At 37.8% G+C, this 13,652-nt stretch overlaps 1 protein-coding gene across 1 annotated transcript in view; it reads right to left on the bottom strand.

Annotated features, from left to right (window-relative positions):
• Window positions 1–13,652, bottom strand: part of Lama2 (laminin subunit alpha 2) — a 606,823-nt gene that overhangs the window by 410,547 nt on the left and 182,624 nt on the right. The window contains 1 exon segment of the mRNA XM_052169299.1: window positions 4,501–4,743. Coding sequence (XP_052025259.1) covers window positions 4,501–4,743 — 243 coding nt within the window.

Raw genomic sequence — 13,652 nt, 5'->3', positions numbered from 1 at the left:
ATGAATATGAACTAATATGTTGGTCTTGAAATGTAAAATTATCTTCTCAAAGGATTTTTCCAACTACTCTGTGAGAATTTTTCCACTGTGTGTAGCAGTGGATCACCCGCTCTGCCTATTTCTCTTATGACCCTTTTATAATGTATTTTATTTACTACTTAATATATTTTTCTCTTACTGAACTGTTACTTCTATTAGTATTTTAAACACAAATATCTAAAAGTACATTTTACAGTTTATACAAAAGTGAAAAGTTATAATTTTATAACTAAAAGCTAATGCAAAAGACAAAGATTGTTCATAATCACTAGTCATGGAATTGGGGTAGGCATTATCTAAAATTTTAGAATATCCTGAAATGTTATATGATACACGAGAGGGAAAGGAACACGTGCCAGCAGAGGGAGATGGGGACTATGTACACATGTCCCCATGATACATGTTTATGAAAATGGCACAGTGAAACCTATTTTGTATGTTAATTTAGAAAATCAAAATTATGTTGCATTAAAACATAAATATGCTTGGAAAGCTTGATGGGTTAAACTAATCAATCAAAACAACACAATGCCTTCAAGATGAATTGACTGTTCATGGTCTTATGAAGGTCTGGCCTGTAATAACAACATTTTCTTATTTGATTGTGTTTCTGACCATGAGGTGTCAGAACCATGCTTCTTTCTAGTAAGAGATCTTTATTTTTTATTTTTATTTTTTAGAAAGTAGCATATTCCACAAAGAAAATGCAATTCAATGAGGAGAAAGTCTAGGAGATGCCTGGATTTAAGTCTTACTCTTAAATGCTATAATATTTTGGATAACTCTCGGTTCCATATTTCAACTTTGTCCCTATAAATCACAAAGCAACTTAAGGACATCACAGGGAAATCAGAATTACCTGGCCTTAGTCCTTGTCATGAGTGCTGCTGGGGAGAGTTGTCCTCCAGCAAAATATTTGCCACCTCTGTTGGATCAACTATGCCTGCTTTCAAGCCATTGTCATCCTCGGGCTTCCTGACTATAGGTATTCTCCTTGAAGGAAGGATTAAGGGAAGCCAGTGGACCCTCTCCTGAGATTCTGGCTACTTCTAGCCATTTGTATGCAGTTACATCTTAACTGTATGTGGCTTCAGGGTCCTAAGCATATGCTATGATAGACTATATAGACTATATATATCATATTTATATATGATAGACTGTATTAATTGAAACAGGTTTAGTCTATAGAAAAACCATCTTGCTTGCCTCTTGAGTGAAACTTTCCAATGTGGCAGAGTCTGCAGCTACAGTCTCCTCCCATGCTTCTGGGAGTAACCTCTCATCCCTGATGTGTAAGCCCAATAAACTTATTGGTTTCCAAGAGTAAGCTTTGGTGGACCAATTCTTTGGTTTGTCCTTATGACCTTAGGAAGTGGAAAGAGATATTCTTCTTTCCTTCTAGTGAAGGATTCCTCTAATTTTTACTTCTAATGCTTTGAGTCAATCTGCATGTTCAAATGCTAAAGGTTCTTATCCCCAATTGGTTTTGATTGATCAATAAAGATGCCAATAGCCAGTAGAGTTACACAGGCTAGGTTGCAGAGGAACAGAGGAGAATTGCTATGACTTAGGAAGAAGGATGGGACACAGGAGAAAAAGCCATCAGCCATGTGAGATTTTGGCTAAGTGGCCATTGGCCACTTCCCCAATTGGGCCTGGGGTCTTGGGGGAAGGTTTAGGAGTGTCCAGCCTTTGAGGCAGCCATAGCATTTTAAAAATAAGCTGATGTGTGTATGTCTTTTATTCATGGATCCAAAGATAGCTCCTGAGCGGGTGCACATGCACCATCTGACTAGAGAGCAAAGCCGTGTAGTAAACTCACTGCTACAGATGGACCCATTTTTTGGTTTGTCCTGATGAACTTAGGAAGAGGAAAGAGATGTTGTCCCTCTCTTCTTCAAGTGAAGGGGTCCTCTAACTTTTCAATGGGTGTTGTTTTAGCGTGTAACTGGACAGCCAGTTCAAGAAAGAAATGAGTATAATCTTTGGATCCCAGATTTCATGGGAAACTAATATAATTTATAATATACATGTCACTAAAGTAGAGTTGTCTAAATGAAGGAAACTAATCAGGAAAATGTGAGATTAGTAGATAGTGGTAATGACATATTGAGAGATATGTTCAAAGTGTGTGTGTGTGTGTATGTATGTATATATATATATATATATATATATATATATATATATATATATATATATATATAATTTGTATAATGTCTATATAACCCCCACTCCCGTCTTAGTTAGGGTTTTACTGCTGTGAACAGACATCATGGTCCAGGCAAGTGTTATAAAGGACAACATTTAATTGGGGCTGGCTTATGGTTTCAGAGGTTCAATTCATTATCATCAAGGTGTGAGTATGGCAGCATCTAGGCAGACATGATTCAGGCAGAGCAGAGAGTTCTACATCTTCTAGTAGAATACTGGCTTCTAGTCAGCTAGGATGAGGGTATTACAGCCCATTCCCACAGTTAATGGCTACTACCCACCTACTTCCAAATAGCGTACCTCCAAATAGTGCCACTCCCTGTTTCAAGCATATATAAACCACCCCCCAAAGAAAACCTAGAAATTAAAAAAAAAAACAAGCAAACAAGCATGTTTATTTGTTCCTGACGGAAAGCTGAATTGGTTAAAATGTCCAGAAAACCATCCATAATGCAAAGAGAGGAGGAGGAAGAGCTCACATAACTGCACATTATATATCTACCTAAGTATACTTTATATTGCTCTACCAACTTCTGAACTAGACCATTTCCATGAATTGGCTAGCGTTCAGCACAAAGCAGGTTGGCCAGCTGTTTGACGCCCTGTCAATTCTCAGATTGAGATATTTGTTGTATCATCTGCATCTCCACAACCATTACTTTTTAAATTTTAGCATTTGAGACAGAGTTAGGGTACTGTTTTGAACTTGTAGAATTAAATTGCCAAAGAGGAGTCTGGTCGACTTATGTCAAAAGCTAAACTTCTTTCTCAGATGTAATTAGAGTGAATCTAGATTGCCTACAATTCTTTGGATATTAAGATTGAAATGTGGGTTTTCTGTATGTGTGTATACAAGAAGATATGATCCTTGGACTGGACTGGGGAGAGAATATCAGAAAGGGGGTATAGACTGTGTCTCACAAAGAAATATTTCTGTTTTGACCTTGTGGCTCTGGAAATATGATATGCATCCAATAGAAAGATAATATTCCACCTGGATCTTTTCCCAGGCTAGTGATATGAAGGATGATTCCTTCCTGTGAAGCCTAGTAGCTTAGCTTCAGCTCACCATCAGCCCAGAACCAATGAGCACTCTGCAGCAGGCTGTGTTGTTGGGTGTGGCATTGTGGTGTGGGTTAGTTGTGGAAGATTGTGCATCCACATTTCATGTCTCCAAACCACTCACCTGTGTCTCCAGCTGTCACACATCCACACTGTTTTAGTTTTGATGGAGTCCATCAAATTTCAGGAGCTACTAAACTCTATGGTTTAAAATGGAATTAAATACATTTGCTTAAACCAGACTGGTGGCATTGCACTGAGCATATATATAAGTTAGGTTACAGAAAGTTATGATGTCTGGTAGGTTGGTCCACTAAATTCATTAGACACTTAACAATATTTTTATCTTGTGATGGGTACTTTAAGTGTAATTACATTGCTTGCTCATGCTCATATGTTCATTTGGTCAAAAGCAAATACATTAACTATCTCTAGGTTTCCTAATGTATGGACTAAGGTACAAAAAAAAATAAGCAACTTGACTAAGAACACACAACTATCATCAAGTCATAACTTGGATCAGAAGCTAAAGCTAATGAATAAAAATTAGAATATTATCTTTAGGACCCAAACCAAAACAGAACAAAATAAACCCAAACAAGCAAAAACTAAAGAGCAATCAAACACTCTTGAATTATGTAAGCATGCATATAATTAAGAACTTAAGCACCAGTACATGACGATCTAGGGAGCCATCACCAAAGAGATAGTATCATACTATAGCCCTACATGGTAAAAGCAAAAATGCATACAAAACCTGGTGTGATTTTTTTATATGCTCTATGTTTTTGCTTGGTTTGGGGTTTATTGTCGTTTAGTTGATTGGTTTTCTTTTTCTTTACAAACCCTTTCTTCATCACTATCCTGAGATTGTGTGTGCACACTGTAGAGACTTCACTGGGTCTCTAGCCTCTAGCAGCTGACATTATTGGAAAAATCTCTTTGGCGGTGAAATTAATCTCTGGCTTCAAAGATAACCCATTTCCTCATCTATGATCTTTGAGAGAGGAGACATAGGAAGGCATTTGACTTTCTAATCACCTTGGGTTTTCTTTTTTATCTAATAACACATTCAAATTGACTTCTGTTAAATTCCATTTTAAAACCTCAAAGACATTAATTACTGACACATTCATGTCTTTATGACAGAGCTATTTTATAGTACTCAATGCAGTGTCTCCATCTTACCTCTCCATTTTCTAAAGGATGAATCTTGGAATAAAATGAAGTGCAGATGACCTCATCATCTTTGGCGTAGGATGGTGGTCCAGTACGGGGATAGATATTGTAGAGGGTCAGGCACTCCGTGTCTGTCACCGCATGATATTGCCAGGGTTTGTACTCCACATCATCTAGGGAACGTTCCAAAATCCAGTTTCCAGGCCGAGGGGAATTGGCTGCTTTCACAATCACATAGGCAATCTGGAACACCTGATGATGGGTGACAACAGCATAGCTCTGAGTTCCAACATGCTCTTTCTCAGTCATGCCAAATAGAAAGGTGGCTACTATCTAAGAGTTCATCTCAGTTTTAGTTTGTAACTCAATTGTGTTCTGCAAAAATGATTTTAGTATTGCACATTCACTTTTTGCTGGGGCAAGTAGCTTCATTTTGACAGCCATGACTTAAAGCAATGAGTTATGAGTAGACTTGAGTCATCCAACAACTCAGTAGCATTGTTTCATCCAGTTATTAAAAGTCTCTTATGGCATCAGCATGCAAAACACTACACACCAATTTTTCACCTCATAGTCTGTTGCAGGAAAAACTAAAAATGATCCCAACAACTTTCCTGCCACCAGGCCACAACACCAGTGTCCCAGCGGGGTTCTGCTTGGCACTGTCCTTGCCCCACTGAACCATTCTCTCCCAGCTAGGTCCCACAACATCCCAGCTGTGCTCCTCAGTGGATCCACATTCCAGTAATCAAGTAAATCAAAACTCTCAAAGCTTAATTAACCAGATTTATGTATACATATTATAATTTACTAGATGACAATACAGTAATTTCAGAGCCAAATGATAATAAAATCTTTATCCCAATATTCTAGCCTTTTGATAACATCTGCTTCCATTCCTCCTCCTCCTACTGTGACCTCTCTTCTCCCCCACTCCTAGCTCCACTTCCCCTTTCCTGTCCAATCACAGGCCTTCTACTACCTGAATGTGATTGGACATGGAAAATCATACAACCATAGTCAAGAAAAAGAAACTGTACTAAAACCAAAACATGCGTATGTAAATACACTTCATCTTCAAACATAGAGACCTCATGTATAATATCTAAAACAGCCTAACACTTCAGAGGCACGTTCCTGTGCTTAAATCATGAGTCCAGCATTAGTGCAAACCTAGGAAGATTATTTTTTCCTATCTGTTACTTCATTTTATATGAATTAACATCAAGAATAAGTACATACCCCATGACACCACTTTATTAAATGGAATATTATACAAAATACACCTGGGAAAAAAAGCACTTGACAGTAGATGTCTAATAAATGTGGGGTCCTCTGAATCCCCACATAGAAAATACAAAGTTTAAATTCCAATGCTATGTAGACTAGTGATTGAAACCATAACATATTAAATGGGCATTTCTGGGCTTTCTCTTTACAAGAATTAAACCTGTGAAGTCAGGAAAGGAAGAGACATCATTGTTATAATTTGAGAGAGTAAACTCATCAGTTAAAGAGAGGGCACTGGAAGCAGTGGCATACCTTCAAATCTTCATGCAACTTAGTGAAGAGAGGTGTGTGTGTGTGTGTGTGTGTGTGTATGAGAGAGAGAGAGAGAGAGAGAGAGAGATCTAAATATATGTGACAATGTAAATATGCCTGCAGTGCAAACTGAAAATCTAAAATAATAATGTCCAGGTATTATGATATTCTGTGCAGTATTCTAGACAGAAATATAGATACAACCTAGCTAAAAAAATAGCATCCCCTCCATACTCGCTGCCTGCCAGGACACAAACAAGCAAATGACAGAACTGAGCAAAAACTTCCAGGATCTAAAAACAGAAGTAGAAACAACTAAGAAAGCACAAAGGGAGACAAGTTTGGAGACAGAAAACCTTGGGAAGAAATCAGTGAACATAGACGCAAATATCAACAACAGAATACAAGAGATAGAAGAAAGAATCTCAGATGCTGAAGATACCATAGAAACCATGGACTCAACAGTCAAAGAAAATGCAAAATGCAAAAAACTTGTAACCCAAAATATCCAGGAAATCCAGGACACAATGAGAAAGCCAAATCTAAGGATTATAGGTATTGATGAGAGTGAAGATTTACAACTTAAAGGGCCAGCAAATATATTCAACAAAATTATGGAAGAAAACTTCCCTAACCTAAAGAGAGAGATGCCCATGAATATACAAGAAGCCTACAGAACTCCAAACAGACTGGACCAGAACAGAAATACCTCCTGTCACATAATAATCAAAATCCCAAATGTACTAAACAAAGAAAGAATACTTAGGGCAGTAAGAGAAAAAGGGCAAGTAACCTATCAGAATTACACCAGATTTCTCACCAGAGACCATGAAAGCTAGAAGATCCTGGGTAGAGCTCATGCAGACTCTAAGAGAACACATATGCCAGCCGAGACTACTATACCCAGCGAAACTCTCAATTACTATAGATGGAGAAACCAAGATATTCCATGAAAAAACCAAATTTACACAATATCTTTCTACAAACCCAGCCCTACAAAGGATAATAGGGGGAAAGCACCATTACAACGAGGGAAACTATACCCTGGAAAGAGCAGGATATTAAGCTTTTTTCATCAAACCCAAAAGAAGATAACCATACACATATAAAATTATAAGCAAAAATGATAGGAAGCAATAACCACTACTCCTTGATATCTCTTAACATCAATGGACTCAATTCCCCAATAAAAAGACATAGACTAAGAGACTGGTTACGTAAACAGGACCCTACATTTTGCTGCATACAGGAAACACACCTCAGTGTCAAAGACAAAAACTACCTTAGACTAAAAGGCTAGAAGACAATACTACAAGCAAATGGTCCCAGGAAACAAGCCGGAGTTGCCATTCTAATTTCAGATAAAATTGACTTTCAACCTAATGTCATCAAAAGAGACATGGAAGGTCACTACTTGCTGGTCAAAGGAAAAATCCAACAAGAACTCTCAATCCTGAACATCTATGCCCCAAATACAAGGGCGCCCTCATTCATAAAAGAAACTTTACTAAGGCTTAAAGTACACATTCACCTAACACAATAATTGTGGGTGACTTCAACACTCCACTTTCACCAATGGACCGATCAGGAAAACAGAAACTAAACAGGGAGACAATGAAACTAATTGAAGCTTTGAAACAATTGGAGTTAACAGATATATATATAGAACTTTTTATCCCAAAGCAAAAGAATATACCTTTTTCTCAGCACCTCATGGTACCTTCTCCAAAATAGATCATATAGTAGGTCACAAGACAGACCTCAACAAATATAAGAAGATTGAAATAATCCCATGCCTCCTATCAGATCACTATGGAGTAAAAGTGGTCTTTAGTAACAGTAAAAACAACAGAAAGCCCACATACACATGAAAACTGAACAATATTCTAGTCAATGATACCTTGGTCAAGGAAGAAATAGAGAAAGAAATCAAAGGTTTCTTAGAATTTCATGAAAATGAAGGCACAACATACACAAATCTATGGGACACAATGAAAGCAGTGCTAAGAGGAAAACTCATAGCTTTGAGTGCCTCCAAAAAGAAATTCGAGAGAGCTTACACTAGAAGATTAACGGAACAACTGAAAACCCTGGAACAAGAAGAAGCTAATTCACCCAGGAGGTGAAGAAGACAGGAAATCATCAAACTCAGGGCTGAAATCAATCAAGTAGAAACCAAGAGAACCATACAAAGAATCAACAAAACCAAAAGCTGGTTCTTTGAGAAAATCAACAAGATAGATAAACTCTTAGCCAGACTAACCAAAGGGCACAGAGAAAGTATCCAAATTAACAAAATTAGAAATTAAAATGGAGATATTACAACAGAAACTGAGGAAATTCAAAAAATCATCAGATCCTACTACAAAAACCTGTACTCAACACAACTGGAGAATCTGGAGGAAATGGACATTTTCTTAGACAGATACCAATTACCAAAATTAAACAAGGATCAAAATAGACCATTTAAACAGACCCATAACCCCTAAAGAAATAGAAGGGGTCATAGATAGGCTTCCAACCAAAAAAAGCACAGGACCAGATGGTTTCAGTGCAGAATGCTATCAGACCTTCAAAGAAGACTTAACCCCAATACTCTTCAAACTATTCCACAAAATAGAAACAGAAGGAACACTACCCAACTCCTTCTTCGAAGCCACTATTACGCTGATACCAAAACAACACAAAGATCCAACTAAGAAAGAGAATTTCAGGCCAATTTCCCTTATGAATATCGATGCAAAAATACTAAATAAAATTCTTGCCCACCGAATCCAAGAACACATCAAAACGATCATCCACCATGATCAAGTAGGCTTCATCCCAGGGATGCAGGGATGGTTCAATGTAAGGAAATCCATAAATGCTATCTACTACATAAACAAACTCAAAGAAAAAAACCACATGACCATTTCATTAGATGCTGAAAAAGCATTTGACAAAATTCAGCATCCTTTCATGCTAAAAGTCTTGGAAAGGACAGGAATTCAAGGCCCATATCTAAACATAGTAAAAGCAATATACAGCAAACCGGTAGCCAACATCAAACTAAATGGAGAGAAACTTGAAGCAATCCCACTAAAATCAGGGACTAGACAAGGCTGCCCCCTCTCTCCATATCTTTTCAATATAGTTCTTGAAGTCCTACCTAGAGCAATTAGACAACAGAAGGAAGTCAAAGGGATACAAATTGGAAAGGAAGAAGTCAAACTATCACTATTTGCAGATGATATGATTGTATACTTAAGTGACCCTAAAAACTCTACTAGAGAACTCCTACAGCTGATAAACAACTTCAGCAAAGTGGCTGGCTACAAAATCAAAGCAAACTAATCAGTAGCCTTTATATATTCAAATGATAAGCAGACTGAGAAAGAAATTAGGGAAATGACCCCCTTCACAATAGCTACAAACAGCATAAAGTATCTTGGGGTGACTCTAACCAAACAAGTGAAAGACCTATATGACAAGAACTTCAGATCTCTGAAGAAGGAAATGGAAGAATATCTGAGAAAATGGAAAAACTTTCCATGCTCGTGGATTGGCAGGATTAATATAGTTAAAATGGCCATCTTGCCAAAAGCAATCTACAGATTCAATGCTATTCCCATAAAAATCCCAACCCAGTTCTTCATAGAGCTAGAAAGAGCAATTCTCAAATTCATCTGGAATAACAAAAAACCAAGGATAGCTAAAACTATTCTCAACAGTAAAAGAACTTCAGGGGGATTCAATATCCCAGACTTTAAACTCTACTACAGAGCAATAGTGATAAAAACTATATGGTATTGATACAATATCAGGCAAGCGGATCAATGAAATAGGACTGAAGACCCAGAAATGAACCAACACACCTATGGTCACTTGGTCTTCGACAAAGGAGCTGAAAGCATCCAGTGGAAAAAAGATAGTCTTTTCAACAAATGGTGCTGGTTCAATTAGAGGTCAGCATGCAGAAGAATGCGCATCGATCCATTCTTATCTCCTTGTACCAAGCTCAACCCCAAATGGCTCAAGGACCTCCACATAAAACCTGGCACACTAAAACTAATCGAAAAGAAACTGGGGAAGACCTTGGAGGACATGGGCATAGGGGAAATGTTCCTGAATAGAACACCAATAGCTTATGCTCTAAGATCAAGAATTGACAAATGGGACCTCATAAAACTACAAAGTTTCTGTAAGGCAAAGGACACCGTCAAAAGGACAAAACATCAACCAACAGACTGGGAAAGGATCTTCACCAACCCTAAATCTGACAGAGGGCTAATATCTAATATATACAAAGAACTCAAGAAAGTAGAACCCAGAGAAACAAATAACCCCATTAAAAAGTGGGATACAGAGCTAAACAAAGAATTTTCACATGAAGAACTTCGGAGAGCTGAGAAACACCTTAAGAAATGTTCAACATCATTAATCATTAGGAAAATGCAAATCAAAACAACCTTGAGATTTTACCTCACACCAGTCAGAATGGCTAAAGTCAAAAACTCAGGAGACAGCAGGTGTTGGTGAGGATGTGGAGAAAGAGGAACACTCCTCCACTGCTGGTGGGATTGCAAGCTGGTGCAACCACTATGGAAATCAGTCTGGCGGTTCCTTAGAAAACTGGGCATGTCACTTGCTGAGGACCCTGTTATACCACTCCTGGGCATATATCCAGAGGATTCTTCAGCATGCAATAAGGACACATGCTCAACTATGTTCATAGCAGCCCTATTTGTAGTAGCCAGAAGCTGGAAAGAACCTAGGTGTTCTTCAACGGAGGAATGGATACAAAAAATGTGGTATATTTACACAATGGAGTACTACTATTCAGCCATTAGAAACAATGAATTCATGAAATTCTTAGACAAGTGGATGGAGCTGGAGAACATCATACTAAGTGAGGTAACCCAGTCTCAAAGATCAGTCATGGTATGCACTCGCTGATAAGTGGATATTAGCCTAGAAACTTTGAATACCCAGGACATAATCCACAAATTAAATGATGTCCAAAAAGAATGGAGGAGTGGCCCCTGGTTCAGGAAAGACTCAGTGCAAGAGTATAGGGGAATTCCAGAACAGGGAAGTGGGAAGGGATGGATGGAAGAATAGGGGGATGGAAGAGGGCTTATGGGACTTGCGGGGAGTGGGGACTCAGAAAAGGGGAAATCATTTGCAATGTAAATAAAAAAATAAATAAATAAAGGAAAAAATAGCATCCCCATAGAATGGAAATTATAAGCCATGAAAAGTAACAATAAAGCAATAAGATAAAGTATAGATTGGTAAATCCTATACAATATAGGGATCTTGGCAGCTTTAAGTTCTAAATGATGCCGCCACTAATAGGGATGATCTAAGTGATGATTCTACCAACATGTGATTGAATGACCCACTGTGTCATGGGAACCCTGAAAGGAATATTCTAGAGAAACTGTCTTCACCATTAGAATTCCATGAATTCAGGTACAGTATCCGTATGATACTTATTATTTTAAATATAAAATTTTGATATAAAGGGGCAACATGAGACACAGTTGTTTCTGTAAGATGTTTCCTGGAAGATGGACATATCATGTATCGTGAGATTATAAACAATCCCTTAAATGATCGAAATTAGATCTAGGATTTACTAGTTATGCAAATTTGTGGGAAAGCCGCCCACTAAAATGCTGAATTCATTCTGCTGGTAAATCACAGTTGCTCAGCCATTTAAAGCCTTCCCTTTCTTGAGGATGACAGACTAAATCCAGAAAGATAATAGCCAAAGCATCTACTCTGTTCAGAAAGGGCTTGTGTCATTCTGTGCTAATGAAAGCGTATAAATGGAAGTATTCATGAGTCTCTGTCTCTGTGTTGTGTTGTGTTGTGTGTGTGTGTGTGTGTGTGTGAGAGAGAGAGAGAGAGAGAGAGAGAGAGAGAGAGAGAGAGAGAGAGAGAGAGACTGTCTGCATGGCCAACAATGATTCTGGAATCTTCCTTGACTATTCTCTACCGAATTTATTATGGCAGAATGTTTCACTGAACCCAGAGCCTGCCAATATGGCTAATCTGGAGGAATCACTTGTATCTGCTTCAAAATTCTGGAACTATAAGCAGACTACAATACCCACCCAGGTTGAACTGGAACATCAGAGACACACACATCTATGTATGCATGTATAAATATTTGAAAATACATATATGTTTGAGACATGATATTCACGGCCATGCTGAAACCATTTACTCTAAGGATGAGGGATGGAGGAGAGGTGGAACACTAGGATTCTTTCTTCAGCCCTGCATCCTGTTATGTTACTAGTGGTAACACACATGTCTCTATAACCAACAAAGTCATTGCTATTCTATTTTATGGCTGCACAGCTTAGATGCAAAGTCTCACACACACTAGGAGAACACACTACCATGGGGCTGAGTTGCTAGCCTTTGTTCCATTTGTTCTGATTTTACTTAGCTTGCCTAGAACTTGTAATTCTACCTCAACTTGAGTGTAGGAACTATACTTATCCTGGCTTCCTATGAATCCAGTGGATCATACCCATTATTCACAGTATTTGCTATTTCTAAAATTTTAGACATTTCCCTTAAGGAATTATCTCCATTTAAGTAGATCCTAGTAAACAATCTGTCACATGGATTCCTTATGAGGAAATTTCTTGAAGAACGTATCAACTGATCCCTTATAAGGAAAGCAAAGGGAAACTGGACTGTACCACTCACTTATGAGATAGTCTCATAGTAGTCTGTCTTCCCAAAGCAACTCCGGTAGGCCTTAAAACCATAAGAAAAGAGAGCACCTAAACTGTGATTACCCAGACGACTGATTTCCAGCTTTTACATCTTTAAAAATGGTGTAGTTTTTACCACAATATTTTGAGATAGTATGTATTCAGCATTTATTATATGTAGCTGAATAATCAAAATTACTGTAACATCTATGGTTCTTCTGTTAGTTTAGCACTGTCTATTTCTGTTTGCAAAAGCCTAAATCCTAGTCAACACAAGGGCATATATGACTTGGTTGGAAACAAGACATCTATTTCTCTCCTGCTCATCTTATTCAGCCTTGCTGGCCTGAGAAATATAAAAAAACCCTTTAACATTGCACCTCCTAGTATGTCTTTTCCAATGGCAACCCAAGGAAGAGATCGTGAGATAATGACCCCACATGCTGGCTACTCTTTAGAATAGAGTACTTGCTGCACCTATATTTGAGTTGGTATCTTTCCTTCCAGGAAAAATAAAATGTGCAGAGATTGTTTTTAAAAATATACCAAAATAAAAGATAACAGAACATGTTCGAGTACACTGTTAGTCCATAAGAAAAATAAGGACACGCTGGGGTTATAGATAAGGAAGTTTGTTTAGCAAGCAGCCCAGCAAGCAGATAGAGGAACAGGCCAAATTCTCTTGGGAATGTGAAATAGATTTATGATTTCAGAGCATCTGTGTTGGCTTCGCAATAATAGATGAAAACTTTTTTAACAAAGTATCTCAGAACCTCATTCTATAATTCAATTTAACAGCCAGTATTAAGTGCCATGGAAAAGCAGTCCCAGCTTTTTACAATATCAAAAAGCACCATTTCAAAACAATATCTTCTTTCATGTTTTTTTTTCCTGTGGATTCTT

Source organism: Apodemus sylvaticus, chromosome 23 (assembly GCF_947179515.1).
Source record: "Apodemus sylvaticus chromosome 23, mApoSyl1.1, whole genome shotgun sequence".
NCBI lineage: Eukaryota > Metazoa > Chordata > Mammalia > Rodentia > Muridae > Apodemus > Apodemus sylvaticus.
This window is presented reverse-complemented; position numbering and strand designations above follow the sequence as displayed.